Genomic DNA, 19,515 nt, shown 5'->3' with positions numbered 1-19,515 from the left:
TTTGATAACCGCGGACCGGTCATTTTATCTATAGGCGTTGCAGTTTCTACTACATCTACTACATGACCAATTAGTGCTTTTTGAAATTTTTGTTAACTGTTGGAGTAGTCTGTATTTTGAACTTTTTGAAAAAGCTTCCTCTGACATCAGGTGTATTAGGCAATAATAAAATCTTTTTGCAACCAAAATGGCTGAGTCAATGTTTTAAATTTATTGCTCAATTATGGAATGTAGTCTGCCACTCGGGGAAGTGAAACAGAATAAGAATTTCATTGTGTGGTTAACTATTCATATGACAATAAATCTCTTGAATCTTGAATCAATCTGCCATGCTCAGGGACGGCTCTGGAGTGTAATGGGGACAGACCCACCACTTCACAGGGAAAAATATACTCCAATATTTTCCAGAATTACTCCAATACTTCTAATAATTAAGTCCATAATATTTTGTTCTTGAATTAAAAAAAATAGATGAAAAGCATTTCTTTTTGCATGTATTCTTTATGCCCTTGACTCAGAAAGTACATATTATGTTCACTTGGAATACTGTGTAAATCAACTCAAGCTCAAGTCCTTTTGTAGTGTTGAAACATTGTGGAGCAATGATGAAGATGAATGATCATAGACCATGATCGATGTCAACGTTAGAAAAAGACAGCCCCCAATCCAAAATCCCCCTCTTCAGTTATATGACCGCAGTGGGGTTGCCATGACAATACAAGGCCGGGGGGTGGACCAAAATGAGGAACCGAGATGATCAGACGAACAGTTTCAAACACTTGATAATGTGGCAACGAGTCGGAGACAGAGGTGTGCGTCCAATATTTTTATTATCATTTATTCAAAACAGCAAATAAAAATGATGTGTACGGTATACTTAAATAAGGCTGGAGCGTCCGTTCCCGGTGCACAGTATCAGGGGGCGCTTCCAAAAAAATACCACCTGGTGAAACGCACACGCACACACACGCACGCACGCACGCGCACACACACACACACACACACACACTTATGAACACTCAACAGAAAATAAGCTCATCAAAACGGAAATTGGAAGCCTTCATCCAGTGACGCCAGAGGGGAGGCTCCAGTCCAGTAAAAGAAAAAAAACGAATAAATAGAATAAATAGCTTATTAAGCCAGTGAACAAACTGCCGAGTGCTAAATACAACACTGAACAGGTTTTAAAAGGCCAACGATAAAAGTAGATCACGTTTCAAACGCGGTGGGGAGGGCGCTGGCGCCCTCTCTAAGGAATTCAAAGGAGGGGACGGCTGGGACGCGAAACACCTCAAGCCGTGCAAGGTGAACGCCACTCCGACGTGAAAGAACAGTGAAATCAAGCCAAGACAAGCAGCAGCGTCAAAAACGTTCATTGTCTGCTGCATAAAGAAATACAAGAACTGATCACACAACAATCAGATCAACAAAACCATTGAATATAAACGTCATACCTGTGGAGCAGATATTGACGTCACGGGAGAAATGGGAACACAGCCACTCATTCAGGTGTGTTGCCGACCAATCTGAGATGCACACCACGCTGGTTTCAATAAAAAATGCCACTGAAGGCCTTACTTAAAAAAAAAAAAAGAAATAGCCTCGAATCAAATCCAATACATCAACCGGGCTACGAGATTAAATAATACAAATGGAGATAGCCGACCAACATTACCTTTGGTGATGTTGACAGACGGCAAACTGACCTACCCTGGAAGTGGGTGGACCTCCTAGCCAAAGAATGGAGATGGGGGTCTGTCTTCAGGATGTAGGAGGGGTGTGGCTAGGCTCGTTACTCAGTTTTGTAGCGGAGCCCAGGTTGCAAATCGGTAACCGCTGTGAGGGACAGGGTGCAACATCCGCCACTAGGAGGCAGCTTTAGCTCCTCATGTCATAATAAGGCTCACCAGTGTTGAAATTAGTCACATACATTTTTCTCTCACCAATAGAGAACACTTCCGTGACTTGTTTTAAATTCAACGTCGACTCACTCGGTAAGTTGTAAACGCGATTTGTTTCGACAACGCGGGTGGCGGAAGTCGGGATTTTGAGTGTGCATTGAAATTGGTTTCACACCGTAATTACATTATATTTGGTGTCTGGCGAGCTGATTCCAGAAGGTGCTGCGCTTCCTTTTTTTTTTTTTTTGAAGGGGAAACCCCCCCATCAGTGATAAACGTTTTACCTCGACTTGCTTTCCTTTATTACGCTCTTTTCATTGTCTCGTGTTTTAGCTTGAACATACGCGTTAAGATGGAGGAGTGTTACTTCAGTTTCGCTAAACTGTCCAAAGAAGTGATCGACAGACTGGCTAAGATGTTGGACAACAACACGTGCGGATGGAGGCAGGTGGCCCAAGTTGTGTCTGAAGACCCTAAATTCCATTGCAGGTTGGCCTCGAACACACCACCGACATTCGTGTCTAAGAAATCATTTGTGGTAAAAGAGGAACGTTTTCTTTTAAATTTAGAATTATGTCTACATGAATAATCGTTGTACATTACGAACGGATGCTTGTAGCTTCTAAGAGTGAAATTACTCTTATTCGACAAACGTAGTGGGATACCTACTGGCCGTTACAAGTACTACAGAAAGTGAAAGTGAAAACTATGTGCGTCTCAAATTACTCTTGGAAATGGTTTTCATTTAAATAGTTACATTTCACAGAAAAGTAGGATACAACAGATGCAGTAAATGACTCTTGGAAATGCATTTCATTTAAATAGTTAAATTTCACAGAAAAGTAGGATACAACAGATGCAGTAATATATTATGATTTTTTTGAATATCAATTTGATTATTATAGTTTGTAGCTATCAAAAATCGGTTTTGTTCACTCCAGAGATTTTTGTCCCGGGAGAGACCCGAGTTTAGAGAGTAGACCAGAGATTATCCCAAATTATCTAAACCAGAACTTCAGAATTAGACAGACAGAGGGGCCAACCATTTGTCATCATGCTACCTGTTTTGACTCTTTGAGTGCCAAACATCTCAAAAGGCAACCCCTCGCGTGCCAGCCGATTTTGTGCATTTTGATGCATCTTTCAAGGCTGACTGAATATTGTATGTCTATGTAGACACTGGTGGTACAGTATGAAAGATTGGAGTCCCATTATTTACCTAGAAAAAGGGACAAAGGGAGAAAATTTGCTTTTTTTGTGAAAACACAACAGTGACTTTGACAAAAATATTTTTTCAGGAGCATCTGAAACATCTCAACAGTCTTTCCCTTCTATAAAACATGAAATAAAAACAATTGAACACGTGTTTTTGATGTCAAAATAACAGTTTGTGCATGTAAACAACGACATTTGAACAGTGTTCAGTTTTCATCATTTAAGAGGCGTGCTGGTCGCTCATGTCATCTATCCATTCATTAAAAAAAAATGTTGATTACGAATTCTTGTCACTGGCACACAACTTAAGTATTTTACATGAAAAAATCTCATCCATGGCACTGAAAAAGTTAATTAAAACTATTTTTTTGTGGGGGACTTTGTGTTGGAAACAGCCCCTTTTGACATTTTATTGTCACAAATTATTACTGTAATCATTATCATGAATGTGTTTAGTTAAATGAATCAAGAAATATTTGTGAGTTTACATGTAACACTGAACCTCTTTCCTGCAGTGAAAGGGATGTGACCAACTGCTCACTCCAAGTGTTAAGTGCAACAGGAAGCCCGGGACGCAGCTTTCTCGCACTGTTGGCAGATCGATCCTGCTCTCTGCTCTTTTTGCTACAGTGTCTGAGGAAGATTGAGCACCAGGAGGCTGTGCAACTGCTCACCGCTACAGGTAGGCTTCTACCAGCATAAGGCTACGTTCACACTGCAGTGCTTAGTGCTCAATTTCGACTTTTTTTGTGAGGTACGATTTTTGTTTTTTGTTTTTTTTGTGTGTGAGTTCATTCACATTTCCAAACAAATGTGGCCTTTATGTGGCTTGTGTTTAAACGCGAAACAGCCCAAAACTGACCCACATACGCATTGAGGACATTGTGACATCATAAACAGGGGGCACGCTTACATTTTTTACTTCCAATTCAAAAAAGCAATTTGGAGGCAACATTGTTGAAATTCAACTTTTCTTTGTCCATGTAAAACAGTAACAGAGCAGATCCGTGTCACAGTACAACCCACCTGCCAGCGAGCGGCACTGGGCAGCAGAGTCGTGTTGACATGCCGAGCTTCTGGGCCTACTGGACTAAGTTACCAGTGGTTTAAAGGCAAAGAAGAGGTGAGTGATTTTTATTAACACTGACAGGATTGTTGTTGAGATTAAATCATGATTTGGCTTTTTCTTTGTGTAAGATTTTAGAAGCAACTGGATCCACACCTGAGCTTGTTGTGTGTCCTTTAATCCCTGAGCACCAGGGTAACTACATCTGTAGAATCAACTATGGAGACTGCTATGTCTTCTCTCAGTGGGCTCAGGTGCGCTTGATTCGTTCGTCACCCGGCTTGAGTCTAGGTATGACCCTCTCTGCACCTCTTCATCCATCCATTCTCTATAGCACTTGAAGAGTCCCAACACGAAAGCTTTCCGGATCCTATGAGATGCAAATATTACAGTCCTACTGGCAAATGCAAATAGTAAAAGCCTGTCTGTACTCCTAAAATTGCTAGGTTAAGCGTAACCTATATTGTGTGATCGGTCCGAAAGAAACCGAGCCAAGGCTGCTTATACCCAGCTGAGGATTTGCCTCAGCTGGGTATAAACAATCCAACAAGGACTAAAAACTTTCCGTACTGTTGAGTTAAAGCTACCAAGGAATGGCTTTCTGGTCTATCAGTATAGTATAGTATAGTATAGTATAGTATAGTATAGTATAGTATAGTATAGTATAGTATAGTATAGTATAGTATCGTATCGTATCGTACAGTACAGTACAGCACAACACAACACAACACAACACAACAGTTTTGGACATTTTGTTATAGTTTTTATTTTATTTATGTATTTATTGTTAGAGCAATCTTGGTTTTTCTTTTTTAGAAAATGCTTAATTTTACTTGTTATTGGTTTTGTGTTATTTTTTTAAATGCTAAGTATAATGCAACAAAGAAAAAAAACTGCAATTCTAAAATAACTGTAACGCAGTGTTTTTCAACTATATTTTGCCAAGCCCCACCTAGAAAAGAGAAAGTTTTTCGCCCCCCCCAGTCGATGCACTGACTATAAATACGATTATTATTGATGAAAATTATTTAAGTATACCTACACATGTATCCTTTTTAACATTAACAACAGAAAAACGCAATACAAATCAACTTTCAATAACTTAATTATTGTTAATTATTTTTATCGTGTTTATAGGGGTTATAGCTTAGTCTAAAACGGGAAAAAAAGAAGCAAGAGCACTAAAGTGCCTGAAACTAAAAGAAAATGATGAAAATTATTACTTTATTGCAATTGCATTCCACCTGACAAAAACAAAGCCTTTTTCCTGGGATCATCCGCACCCCTCCGGCACCACGTTGCGCCCCCCCAGGGGGGCCTGCCCAACTATTTGAGAAGCACTGCTGTAACGTAAGAATTCGCACATACTGAAATACATACATTTCAAATGAACCCTGAAAGCATTTATGCTTTAGATAGTGAGGTTAAGTTTTATTATGAGGTGGAGTTAATTAGTTTTCTTTTTTTTTTTCCAAGTATTTACTTTTGGTTTAATTAATATTTTTTAAATTGTATTAGTTTTGTTCTTTTTGTTAATTGTAATAACATGTTCCTGATGAAACTCATCCACCTTCCAAAGATGGGGAGTCCATCTTGACCAGGCTTTTTGAAGCCTACTCAAAATGTCATTCCAGGTTGTAGCAGCGCTGTGGATTCAGGCTCATCCAGTGGTGTGCGTATCATTAACCAGCCTTGGTCCCAAACGGTGTCCGAGGGTGACGTGCTTCTCCTGGAATGCACTGCTGTGGCCAATCCGCCTGCCCAGTACCAGTGGTACCACAATTTGACTCCGCTGCCACAAAGCAATCTGCGTCTACTCAAAGTAAATAACGCTTTTTCATAATCCCTATTTCTAGATCATATTTTGGAAAATACAGTGAAACCTTGAATGTTTAAATGAATTAATGGAATGTAACTTAATCATAAATCTGTGTTAACTGTAGATGCTCGGTTGTTTCAGGTAACTTCACCATTTCCAACTGCCATACAAAGAAAGTAGTCATAGATTATCAGAGCCTTCCCTAATGATGATATAAGTTCTGTTTCGGACTTTCCAGATTCCATGTGTGACCACAGAACACAGAGGGCAGTACAAATGCAAGGTTTTCAACTTGTTTCATGAAGTGTGGAGTGACACCGCTACTATCAGCATTGGTAAAAGATAGTATATTATTTATTTATGTTGCATGACTTTTCTCTATAAAATATTGCTTTACTTTTATGTGCAGGGCCAACTTCCATCACTGATTCCTCCTGGGTAGCAGTTGAGCGTGGCTTTGGTATTCCTTTAACTAAATGTCTACAAATAGTTATGCATAGAGGAACTAGAAATCTGTTAATTTACTTCTCGTTCTGTTAGTTCTTGTTTTACTGTGTGAACAGCATAAAAACACATGGCACTAGGCAGGGGGACCAAAACATTTTTGCCCTGAGAACTACTTTTCCAGCAGCAAACCTCTCACGATCTTTTTTTTTTTAAAGAAGTGCAATGAGACATATGGAAAAATGCGCAGCCCGACAAACCACTGTATCATTGTAACAGCCAGACGTTTTGAGGAAGCCAGTCGATGCCTCAAAATAAGTGGTACGCACATGTACATAGTAACATATGACACAAACGGCCTTGATACGCTTTTATTTTGAAGTTTCTCACAGAAGCAGAGTTGCGACAACACTCAACAAACTTGATCATTTTTGGCTCCCTAGAGTGAGCAGGCACAGATGTGAACCACGAGGTGTTGTTCTGAAATAAAATGCAGAGTCTAGATTGTAGACTGTCAACTCAGGAAGCTAAAAGACGACAAAACCAAGTGATGACGTTTTTTATATTTTCAAATTGACATTCTCTTATTCTTGTTTGACTTTTTTTTTAGCTGAGTTTTTTTGTTTTTGTTTTTTTTAATGCAGTGTCATGGGTGAGCAACCAATAGCTTTTGCGGTGGACCGCAGGCGACCCTTTGAGCACCCCTGCACTAGACAAACAAATACAGTTGCGCATGTCAAGGAGTAGGGACAAGTTAAGTTTTATGCTGCGTTCATGCCGAATTCATAGAAGGCCATAAATTACACATTTTGAATTGGTCTCGTTGTACTTCACGCAACACAACGCAAAGGACACACAACTTTTTTTTTTCTGTCAGACGAATATTGACCCAAAGCAAGCGACATGCCACCAAAAAAGAATAAAGGTGCTGTCGGAGAAAACACTGGCTCTGCTACATCCCAGAAAAGAAGTGAAAGTTCTCAGCTGTGCTGTCCTTTCCCGATCCACTATAAACTGCTCAACAACCCTACACTCAGTTGTTTGTTTCTGTCTGCCCTGCGATTGGCTGGCAAATATTGATTAATCACTGTCAAAAAAATGTATGTGATTTTAACCATTCATATGAGTACGACTCTAAATTGCGTTGAGTTTCCGAATTGAAAACTTGCGAGTGCAAAGTATTTTAAATCCAACTCTCGTTTGCACGACTATGCTTTTGCAAGACATCGCATCATGTCTTTGCATGAATCTCTCCTTTTGGATTCGTGGATCTGATCCTTTGAATTTGAGTTGAATATGCAAATTATTATGACGTCATGCCAAGCTACCAGGCAAAGTCGCTGAGATTTTAACACGAATTGAATGCCAAACAGACACTTTCAATAGATCATCAGGCTTCAGTGTTGAGGATCATGTATACACAATTTTTGCCAATTTCTTTGAAAATGGCTTCAAATTGGGAAGTACAGTATCTATAACAGCTTTGAATTGGTTTTGAGGCACACACAAATGCTGAAATGGAATCCTATTACAAAATAAAGATTACCGTAATTCATTACAAATAAATATTTTTATAATTTTTATTGTTGTAGATATATGGGAGTTAATCTCAAAAACATTGTGACAGACCAATTTATAATTTATATTAATGATTTACAAACAGGGCGACTCGTGGTGCATTGAGTAGCACATCTGCCTGACAGTTCAAAGGTCCTGGTTCAATTCCATCCTTCCTGTGTGGAATTTCCATGTACTCCCTGAGCCCGCATGGGTTCTCTCCGGGCACTCCGCCTTCCTCCCACACTTGAATTGGACATACTAAATTGTCCTTTAGGTGTGATTGGGTGCGCGAGTGGTTGTTCGTCTCTGAGGGCCCTGCAATTGGCTGGCAACCAGTTCAGGGTGTCCCCCGCCTGCTGCCCGAAGCCAGCTGAGATAGGCGTCTGCAACCCCTGTGGGGATAAGCGGTTCTAGAAAATGAATGGATGGATTTTCAAACAATATATGAATTTGGAGTCATAGGTCACTAGATTGCGAGCTAAAGAATTATTCGATGATATTACAACCTTTTGTAACAACTTTGGATCACTCCTCAGGTTTAGCATTATCAACAGCTGAGTTTGCAATGTGAATGTCCTTATTCATAATTATTTTATGAAATTGGACTGACAGGCTTATGACCGTAACTCACATGTTAATGTGTATTTGCATAATTCTGCTTGGACAAAAACATTCCAAAGTAATGAAATGGCAGACCACATGCATCTTTAATTTTTTGTTTTATGTTTGAAGAAACAGAAGAAGTGCAAAGTCCCATTATCAATGAGGTACATCCACAGACGACTCATTCGCCACCATTAGCCAACCAGTTTTATGGTAATGGTAATTTTACTGTTAATACATCAGACATTGAACCAAGTGTTATGACATCTTGGCAGTGCCCTGACGTTGTTGATTAATCTTGTTCCCACCCCAGCTACAGACAAGGTGGCTCTTCTGATTGGCAACTTGAACTACCACTACCGCGCTCCCCTGTGCGCGCCCATGGCGGATGTCCATGAGTTGACCAACCTTCTCAGACAAATGGATTTCAAGGTGGTTTCTTTGCTGGACCTTAATTGGCAGGAAATGCACAGCGCCATCACAGAGTTCCTCCTACTCCTCGGCAAAGGAGTTTATGGTTTGTCTTTGAACATCTAAACTTCAAAACTGTCGTACTGCATTTTCTCAAATCGCAAATTGCGTTTTAGAAGATGCTCCACTTAGCCTAAAAGCCTTTCTTCAGTAAAACCCCTCTCCTTACCCTTCATCCACTTAAGGATAAAATTCACGTTTGGCTTCTATTTAATATATAACAGTATCATAATATTTAATCCAGCAAACAAACTTGTTGGTCAATTACGGTTACGATACGATATACTTTTATTGTCCCTCTTGGGGAAATTTGTAGTTGACTCAGCAGCTGCAGCAAACATGAGAAAACAAACACAATAAGACAGCAAGCAATATACGCAAACACCAATTTACACCTCAGTATTGCACATATCCCATGGACATAAATATTGCACATGCAGGCTACCCTGACACATAAGAAAGACAAATGCTAAAAACATGCCAAAAACATATAAAAATATGCTAAAAGCAAGTAAAATGATTGCACTGTATGCTAAAAACGTGTAAAAAAACACATTCTAAAAGTCACCGGAATAAATAGAAATGATTGCCCACTATCTATGGCCTAAAACAGCATTATTCAGTAGCCTCACAGAGACAGGGACAAATGAGTTTTTAAAACGGTTGAGTTTGCAGTTGGGGACTCCATATCGTCTACCAGAAGGCAACAGTTGGTACTCTGTGAAGAGGATATTGGATGGATTGCTTACTATTCTTTGGGCTTGCCTGAGGACAGTCTGTTCATAGACAGACTGAGGACTCTGATAGTCATTCAATCCTATCACCTTCATGGCAGTGTGCACCAGACGAGTGAGTTTATTTTTTTGTTTAACATTGAGGCTGACATCCCATATCTGACCAGCTCTCCAGCAATGCCTGGTGAAATAGCAACATGATGGCTTTGTCCACACCATACAGTTATGCCGCGTTCAGATGGAGCGCGAAGAGCGGACGGGAATAAGCCTTTGCGCAAGCGCAAAATGAGAATGCATACCAACAAAAACGTCATGTATATGACACCGAGGACATATATAAGGCAGCGTCACTTGGTATTCTGTTCCTCAGAACCTGCTCGCGCGAACAACGCAGAGACAGGGAGTCCGAGTGACAAGTAACTCTGGCGCTCCTCCGGGGCACATAGAACCGCTGTTATGTACGTAACTGTCGTATGCCCCAACACCTCAGTTGACTTCTCTCTTCACAAGTTGACTTCTCTCACTGCTGTGGTTCCTCTGGGGCTCCTACACCTTTCTCCCCTACAGATGTGGTTGAACGGCTTCCACTTGGATGCCAAGAGACATCGGCACCGATGCCTAATGGTGTCTCGTCGCTGTCTTCTCACATTGGCCCCATGGCGCCGGCGTGCTTTTATGGCCGCGGGCGTGAGGCTGGGAGTGGTGCCGTCTCGCCGGGAAGTGGTTTACACGGATGGCAGTCTCTCCGGCTGGGGTGCCGTTTGGCAACACAGGTTCGCTCAGGGGCATTGGTCGTCGGCAGATGCCGCAGACCACATCAATGTCCTGGAACTTCGTGCTGTGCATCTGGCACTCATCCACTTTCTGCCGTTTCTTCGGGATCGGCATGTCCCGGTGCGGTCAGACAATACCTCGACAGTTTTCCACATCAATCATCAAGGAGATACGAGGTCCATCAGGCTGCTGTTGGTCGCTCGAGACCTTCTTCATTGGGCGGCCGCCCACCTAGCCAGTCTGCGGGCAGCCTATCTTCCGGGTGTTCTTAATCAGGTTGCAGACTCGTCTCGCGGGGTTCCAGTGCCGGGAGAGTGGCATCTGCATCCGGAGATTGTGCTTGCTATATGGGCTCGCTTCGATCAGGCGGAGGTAGACCTCTTTGCCACACAAGAGTCGACTTACTGTCGCCTTTGGTTCTCCCTGATGGTGGTCAACAGCCCACTGGGCCAGGATGCCCTGGCGCATCCTTGGCTGTTTTGCCTCCTATATGCCTTCCCTACCCTTCCCCTGATGTGGATGGTGCCCCGAAGGGTCCTTCAGAAGGGCCACACCCTGTTGCTGGTGGCCCCCTTTTGGCCGGCACAGACATGGTTCCCTCTACTCCATAGCCTGTGCTTTGCCGACCCTTGGCATCTTCCAGCCCGGGTGGATCTGTTGTCCTAGCAAGAGGGGGAGGTTTGGCATCCCTACCCCCATCGGCTTCGCCTGTGTGTGTGGCCTCTGAAGGGCCCGAACCGTTGCTGAGCTGCTGCTCTGATTCAGTCAGGCGCACTATTGTCAACGCCAGGGCGCCTTCCGCGCGGTTGTTGTATTACAACAGGTGGAAGTTGTTTGTGACGTGGTGTGCGACACTTGCCACGGACCCACTGACTTGCCCTGTTCCTGCTGTCTTGGAATTTCTGCAGTCTCTCTTGGATAAGGGTCGCTCACCTTCCACGATGAAGGTTTATGTCGCTGCTATTGCGGCCCGTCACACGTCGGTTGGTGGCGACTCGTTAGGGCGCCACCCGCTTGTTTCTTCATTCATGAAAGGGGCCCGCCGTCTCCGACCCTAATGTGCGCCACGCACGCCTACCTGGGACCTGCACGTGGTGCTTGACTCCTTTTGCCGACCTCCTTTTGAACCCCTGTTTGAGGTGCATCTCAAGTGGATTTCTCTAAAGACTGCATTTTTGCTTGCGATTTTCTCGGCCAAACGAGTTGGGGAATTGCATGCCCTATCTGTCAGCCCTTCCTGCATCAGGTGGCACCCTGATGGAGGCACAGTCACTCTGTGGCCGAATGCCACTTTCGTTCCGAAGGTGCGATCCTCTTCCTATGTCAACAAGCCTCTGCTCATCAATTGTTTTGTGCCCCCGCCTGGGGACGATGGGATCTCTGCCGACCTCTTATGCTCTGTGCGGGCACTGCGTTTTTATGTGGAGGCTACTGCATCGTTTTGGAAGTCATCTCAGCTTTTCGTTTTGTACGGGGGTCCTTCCGTAGGCTCCCAGCTCTCCAAAAAAGCGTTTGTCTCACTGAATCGTAGACGTGATCACGCATGCTTACGGGGATTTGGAATTCCCCTTGCTTTCGGGAATCCGCGCCCATTCTACTAGGAGTGTCTCAACTTCTTGGGCTGTGCTGAAAGGGGTTCCCTTGGAGGATGTTTGTGCTGCTGCTTCCTGGTTGTCACCTGGCACTTTTGCCAGGTTCTACTGTATGGATATTGCAGCCCCCACTCTCTGTCTGTCATCCTGGGCTCCTCAGGGGCGTCTATGTGAGGTTGAGGTGAGTACCACGGTCTCCTTGTGACTTTGCTGTTATTCCTCATTCCGTGCATTCAGCACCGCCTCTGGCGGTCTGGAGGGGCAAAATAGAACGACAGTTACGTATGTAACAGCGGTTCTATGAGCCCCAGAGGACCGCCAGAGTTACTTGTCACTTGGACTCCCCGTCTCTGCGTTGTTCGCGCGAGTAGGTTCTGAGGGACAGACTACAGGGTGGCGCTGTCTTATATATGTCCCCGGTGTCATATACGTGACGTTTTTGTTGGTATGCATTCCCGTCTTGCGCTTGCGTGAAGGCCTATTCTGTGCTTTTAGCACCGCCTCTGGCGTTCCTCCGGGGCTCATAGAACCGCTGTTACATATGTAACTGTCGTTTTGTAATGTAGTCAATGGAGTTCGCGTGACGGGCACGATGATGCATCGAGCGACGCGATGGAGCGACGCGCAGCGCATATTACGCGTGACGCGAGAAGTTGAAAAAATTGAACTTTTGTCGCCTGTCGTGTCGTGTCAGCCAATCAGCTTCGGGAACATTGGTATGGATTATTTTGAAGTGTTGCCCAGCTTTCTCACCACATTTTGCGGCGTGTTTTTCTGTGATGCAGAGCACAACACACCTCATTCTGTTTTCCATTTCACTTTGGGCCATCAAGCAAAAAAAAAAAAAAAGTCCATTGCAGAAATTTTAATAAATGTCTGTGTTCTTGCAAATGCTCAATATTGTGTGGTTGACTAAATTAGTAGATGAAATAATAGTAATTTTTGGTTTTCTGTCCAACAGTTTAGTTTTTTTTTTTTTTTTTTTTTAATAAAGATGATATGTATAGTTTACAACTCAAACAATCAATACATTCAATACCAGTACCCCCTTTACGTCGAAACCAAAATTTCCTGAACAACATTCACTACAAAGGGCAAGAAGGATCAGTCATTTTTGTTGTTCTTGTGCAGGCTTGCTCTACTTTGCCGGTCATGGTTATGAGAACTATGGCAACAGTTTCATGGTACCCATCGATGCACCAGCCTTGTGCACATCAGAGCACTGCATTTGCGTGCAGAATATACTGACCAGAATGCAGGAAAAAGAGACCGGACTCAACGTGCTCTTGCTGGACATGTGCCGTAAAAGGTTTGACATGAAATGTTGCCCGCCTTTCACACAATATCCTCTCTATGCATATTTGTATGTGAATTACTTAGTTTTGATTTTAGAAATCCAAACGATGAAGTCGTAGTCCAACCTGGATTGTTGAAGGTGACGGCAAATATAGTGTTCGGATTTGCCACGTAAGTTTAAGTAGAAATTCCTGTGTCAATGTCAAGGCTATTTTTCGAGTCACTGTTTGAATGTAGGTGTGTTGATGCGGAGGCTTACGAAGTGAGGAGAGAAGACGTGTCCAATGGTGTCTTCATAGGTTTCCTCAAGCGACGAATTTGCCAGAATGAGAAGGTCACGGTCATGCTGGACAAGGTGGCAGAAGGTACATAAAATCCCACTCATTCAGTTTTGCTCACTCCAGAGGTCTTCTCGTTTTCCTTGTTATGATCATGGGTAGCTGCAGCAGCCATTGAGTGAATATATGCTGATTAATCATTTATCAAATTTAATGTTTTCATTTGCGTCTTTTTACTTTATTGTGACCTACAGGTATATCTTATTGCCTAAAATAATTCTATTATCACAACATGCGGTCAACAAAAAATTAGATTTTTACAACACTCACGACGATGCAATAAAGTTCTGCTCCATAGAAAATAATACCCACAGCACTAAACATATTTGCAAATTGATTGATTTGAACATAAGTACATAACAAAATATAAAAATTCAAATTGAAAGAAAGAAAATGTATATAGCTATTGGAGTTCAGCAGAGCTTATCAATACCTCTGATTGTGGCAGTCAAAACTCAGCATTATTGTCCACTGTAATGGCAGAAGTTATGTTTCAGCCCTTGTATCAGTATCATTGGACTGTGCGATGGTTTAAGTCTTTTAGTACCACGGATGAGAATTTTTGTCATGTAAAATACTGGTTGTGTGCCAGTGACAAGAATTCTTATCAACTAGTTTTTTTTTTTGTTTGTTTGTTTTTTTTTTTTTTTTTGAAGAATGGATAGATGACACTCGTGGTCAGCGTTCCCCTAATAGTATGTCAATTGAGCACTGTTGTAATGTAGTTTTCACATTTCACTGTTTTTGTTCATGTTCTATCAAAGGGCAGAATTCTTTCAGATGCTCCAAAAAGTATTTGTGCCAAAGTCATTGTTGTGCAGAAAACACATCTTATCACAAAAAAGCAAATGTTCTCCTCTTGTCACTCAAATGACCTATTTTCAAACAGTGTTTACTAAAGGACAGAATAAAGTAGAAACTTACTTTCTTTTCCAGGTAAAGAATGGAATCAAATCTTTCATATACCACTGAAGATGATCATACAATATTTTGTCTATTCTATTTTTTTGTGCAAGCATGGGCTGGAAACAGCAGTCATTATTATCAAATACTTATCTACTCACTTAGTTTTTTAGTTAGTAGAACACAATCTGTTCCATGGACCTGGATGACTTTCAACTAGCTCATTTCAAAACAGAGATTCCCTATGGAAATCGTAAGACATGAATCTGCTAATACTTTATTAACTATCCTCACTTGTTATACTGATATTATATCATAATTTAAAATAGGGTGACCACATTTTCAATATCAACCACAGAGACAGTAGAATTCCACTGATAATGTAAAATGCAATAAATTCTCACCAGAAACTATTTACAAAATGAATCTCAAGTCTATCTGGTGATTTCTGGTTGTGTTATCACTTTAGTTAATGCAAAAAGCGATCTTGGATGATTCCTCAACAATGCTAGAGTCAATGCACTCACCATTATGTAATAGTCTGTCCGGTGTTGCGTCATTGTAGTAAAATTCACATCACTTGCCTCCTGTAATTTGTGTTGACATGCAGGCTCACGGACAAGTAGTCATTGCTGTTTGGCGCACTGAATGAGTATTTCTCTAGAGGTTTTAGATGTCCTATTGAGTGAGTGGTTAGGGATGTCTGGTCAACCTAAGTTAAAATGAAGTCAAAAGAAAATCTACAAAGTACGTACAATTTGAGGGCACCAGACAGATAATGGAGGGAACTAACTTTTTCTGCACTCTAAATGTGACCCATGTTCTTTCCCATAATATCTCAGCCTCTCTGCCTTCCTTTATGCTCTAACCAGACATGGGTCGCTTTGAAATCACACGAGGGAGGCAGGCGTTGGAACTCCGCAGTAATCTGTCCGAGCGGCGTTCCCTCACTGACCGTATTCAGACGTTGGATTGCTCTGCGGCCTATTCGGCTCGTAACCTGCAATGGGCTGTTGCCCATGGTACTTGAAGTCAAACCACTCTGTGCCATCTGACCACGGTAAACTTTATTTAAATGTTCAAATTTTCTTTACAGTTCTGCCAAAGTGCCATTTCATCCATTTTGACTGTGGTGTGAAGGTCCAACTTGGGTTTGTATGAAAACAAGTGGTGATCAATTGTTTTCTCAAAATAATAATTTTGTTTCTTCATAATATGCTCTTTAGATTTGCTGCGGAATTTTCCAACATCTTGGTCATCTATACTCGTATACTGGAAAAACCCAAAGAAATTGCTTCATGTGCCGCTCAACTTACTGGTTTCCCTGAGGTATGGCCACACAAACAATATGAGTAGGTACTGTACAAGAGCTATTTTCAAATGAGGATATGAGTACCACTCAGGGTACATGAAGGCATATGTGAGATTTTAACATGGTTTCAGCAAATCTAATTTATTGCTTATAAAGTAGTGACAATATCGCTGTGACATATATATATATATATATATATATATATATATATATATATATATATATATATATATATATATATATATATATATATATATATATATATATATATGTATATATATATATATATATATATATATATATATATATATATATATATATATGTATATATATATATATATATATATATATATATATGTATATATATATATGTATATATATATATATATATATATATATATATGTATATATATATATATATATATATATATATATATATATATATATATATATATGTATATATATATATATATATATATATATATATATATATATATATATATATATATATATATATATATATGTATATATATATATATATATATATATATATGTATATATATATATATATATATATATATATATATATATATATATATATATATATATATATATGTATATATATATAGGGGTGGGCTGTCAATGTGTCGTATTATATCCCTACTGCTACACTTCTCCTAAGTGCTAGAAATCTCTTACCTAGTTGTCTTTTATAATGAAATAGTATTTCAAGTGCAAACTCTCCAGTGTTATCATGTTTGATCATGTCCAGATCTGACTTTAATTCAATGTCCAGGCTGCTGCTAATATGCCTCTAGCTGCGCGAGACTTTAAAGGAAAGGGGGAACTGTTCACTTACGCTACGGTGTATAAGGTTTAATCATTTAAGACTTAAGTAAATATGTGTACTGCAATAGTTCCATGTCCGAGGAGGGCTTGTGGCAAGTGGATTTATAGTTACCTCGTCTGTCTGGCATGCAAGAAACCATCGCAGCGTGTAACAGCAATACAGTATAGTGTTTGTTTTTTGTTTTTTTTCCCTAAAAAAATCTGTGCAAGACCGAGGGCCTGATAATTGAAGTAGTGAGGGATCAATGAACAATATATATATTACATCATTGGAAAAAATGGATGTGTGTAGTGTCATTCTTTGAATGTTCTGAACAGCGTGTTAATGTAGATCATGCAAACTGCCCTCTCCTAATCTCTATTTCCTTTGCTGTGTGTTATCTTTGAATGGCAGGGTACGCACATTGACTTAAAAAAGAGCAATCAGGAAACTCTGGTTGAAGCCGGAAGTTTATTATTGATCAAAGAACAACTTCCTTCACCTGAAGTCCCCAGTCTCTACACTCGTATTTGCAGCCTGCAGAGGCTCAAGGTCTAGCCTCTTTCCATTGGAATCGACCTTCATTGCCCTATAGATGTATTTAATGTTTAAGCCTGCTATGTCTTACAGAAGGAGCTCACGTTCACTGTCTGTCTCCGTTACATCTACGTAAACCTGGAGGAGGAAGTAGAGGAAAGGCAGACGGTTACAGTGGGAAAACCGCTGGTGTCCAAATTGAACCTCCATCAACCACGACATAGCTCAGACTCATCATCCCTCAGCCTGGACTCATGCACTATTTCTGAAGTCTCCTCCTTCTCTCAGGAGTTTTCCCCGTCAGTATCTATTTCTGGTAAAGCTGAAAACTGTATGGACCAAGAAAATTTCCATTCCAACCAAGTCCTAGCAAATCCACTTTTCTAAATTATGGAGAGAAAAATGTTACATCACACACTGTAAGCAAGCAACCCTAAGTTTATCTATGGCTGCATACATGTGTACAGGTTCTGTGTCACCATTTGCTTCATTTTTACAGTAACCCTTTTTGTAGTGTTCATTCTTATTTTGTTCATCTGTAAAAAAATAAGACAAATACAATTACAATATTGCACACATACTGCAAAAGTTAATAACAAATCATGGCAAATTAGGCTTGTTACTTGTGTGTCTAGATATTAGAGTTGAATTTGTGTAAAAGCATTTCACACTTGCTTTAAGCATGTTTTTTAGATTTTTTTTTCTGGTTTGAAAGTTAGTTTACATTGAAATTACATGTATTTTTATTGTATAGCTGTACTAAAACAAAACACATAGTACTAAACGGCTTCTGTTGACTAAGTTGTTCTCCAACTCAAGATATTTTTTCTTAAATGAAACATAACCACTTTGTATATCCATAAATGCTACAATATTTAAAATGTTGCCTTTTTCCCAGGGGAAAAAAGTCAGGATGTTAAAAGGATATAGTCTTTTTAATATATATATATATATATATATATATATATATATATATATATATATATATATATATATATATATATATATATATATATATATGCATTTATAAGGGAGGGAGGGAGGGAGGGAGGGAGGGAGAGAAGAGAGATCATGTCAATCATCAGACAAATCAAAATTAGACATGTGATGCTAAGTGAAAGGCTGTAAATTGACGAAATAGATTTGATGTGACCCTCCAGCGCAAAATTAACTACAACAGGGGTTTTCAACCTTTTTTCAGTGACATAATCCCTGTGAAAATGTATTTTTCCAAGAACCACTTACCCAGTGCAAAACATTTTGGGGTAAAAAATAAATAAAAAAATAAAAGACTTAAAACATGTCATAAGTGTCTGATTTATTAAACTTTAGACCCTTTCAAACCTCATTTGTATTGATCCACAAAAAATTATCAGCGAAGTGTCAGATCTGTTCTCAAAAAGAAATACAGTAAATATAAATAAATATTTGTTTACAAAAAAATATTCAACCTAAAGAGTCCTCCTTTGGGACCATAGTGGAGATCCGTTCACAAAATAAACCATTAACTTGACAGGTAACCAAAGGTGGCACATGACGAGTTGGGTCGAAGCATTCTAGTATAGGGAAGAATCTGGCTCTTTAAAATAATGAAATTGAACTTATATTGAACATAACATTTCTTTTATGAACTTGTATTTTCCTAAAACATTTAATAACTTCAATAATTATTTTTAATGTATTTTTGCATGTTTTCCTTTGAAATCTCGAGTACCCCCTGGAGTTCCTTCAAGTACCCCCGGGGTACCTGTACCCCCATTTGAGAACCACTGAACTAGAGGGTGCATGTAAAAATGTTGTACAGCATGAGGAAATAAATTACCTTTTGCAGACGCTTTTAGCAAACGTAGTCTTTATAACCAGTATCTTTCTCTCACAAGTCTACATTAGTTTTCTTTTTAACTGAATGTGTGCAAACTCTACTATGTATAAGCAATCTATGTTGCAAAACAATCACGAGCCAGGTATCCTCTTTTTATAAGTGCATATAGATACACATCGTGTGAAATTGGAACACTTTTTTAAAATGAAATATGTAGTGTAATTTAGGCACTGTAGAAGAATGGTTAGCATGTCCCCCTTGCAATGCAGTGGTCGGCTGTTCGTTTCCGACTCTTTCCG

At 40.1% G+C, this 19,515-nt stretch overlaps 1 protein-coding gene and 1 long non-coding RNA gene across 4 annotated transcripts; one reads left to right on the top strand and one right to left on the bottom strand.

Annotated features, from left to right (window-relative positions):
- Positions 1-813: 813 nt before the first annotated feature.
- LOC148417504 (uncharacterized) lies at positions 814-1,912 on the bottom strand. Its single transcript, XR_015867001.1, has 3 exons — positions 1,676-1,912; positions 1,455-1,577; positions 814-943 (listed from the first exon to the last, which is right to left on the bottom strand). It is a non-coding gene; the product is annotated as an uncharacterized LOC148417504 (long non-coding RNA).
- Positions 1,872-18,310, top strand: malt2 (MALT paracaspase 2). 3 transcript variants are annotated; one of them, XM_088425935.1, is made up of 18 exons: positions 1,872-1,994; positions 2,235-2,390; positions 3,632-3,798; positions 4,109-4,239; positions 4,314-4,473; positions 5,817-6,004; positions 6,240-6,336; positions 6,411-6,461; positions 8,744-8,821; positions 8,922-9,125; positions 13,311-13,488; positions 13,572-13,646; positions 13,713-13,840; positions 15,589-15,738; positions 15,813-15,867; positions 15,943-16,045; positions 17,272-17,409; positions 17,488-18,310. In XM_088425935.1, exons 2-18 carry the CDS (start codon positions 2,254-2,256, stop codon positions 17,779-17,781), a joined length of 2,334 nt encoding a protein of 777 aa, XP_088282061.1. In that variant the 5' UTR covers positions 1,872-1,994; positions 2,235-2,253; the 3' UTR covers positions 17,782-18,310. The 3 variants fall into 3 exon arrangements, 2 of the variants coding, with proteins under 2 accessions (XP_088282061.1, XP_088282060.1); XM_088425934.1 differs by having other exon boundaries at positions 8,738-8,821; XR_015867000.1 differs by lacking the exons at positions 15,813-15,867; positions 17,488-18,310 and having other exon boundaries at positions 8,738-8,821; positions 15,589-15,776; positions 17,272-17,315.
- Positions 18,311-19,515: the final 1,205 nt, after the last annotated feature.

This window comes from Hippichthys cyanospilos, chromosome 10 (genome assembly GCF_059441005.1).
Source record: "Hippichthys cyanospilos isolate Australia breed blue-spotted pipefish chromosome 10, RoL_Hcya_1.0, whole genome shotgun sequence".
Lineage (NCBI taxonomy): Eukaryota > Metazoa > Chordata > Actinopteri > Syngnathiformes > Syngnathidae > Hippichthys > Hippichthys cyanospilos.
Note: the sequence above shows the minus strand (reverse complement) of the source record. Positions and strands in the feature narration are given on the sequence as shown.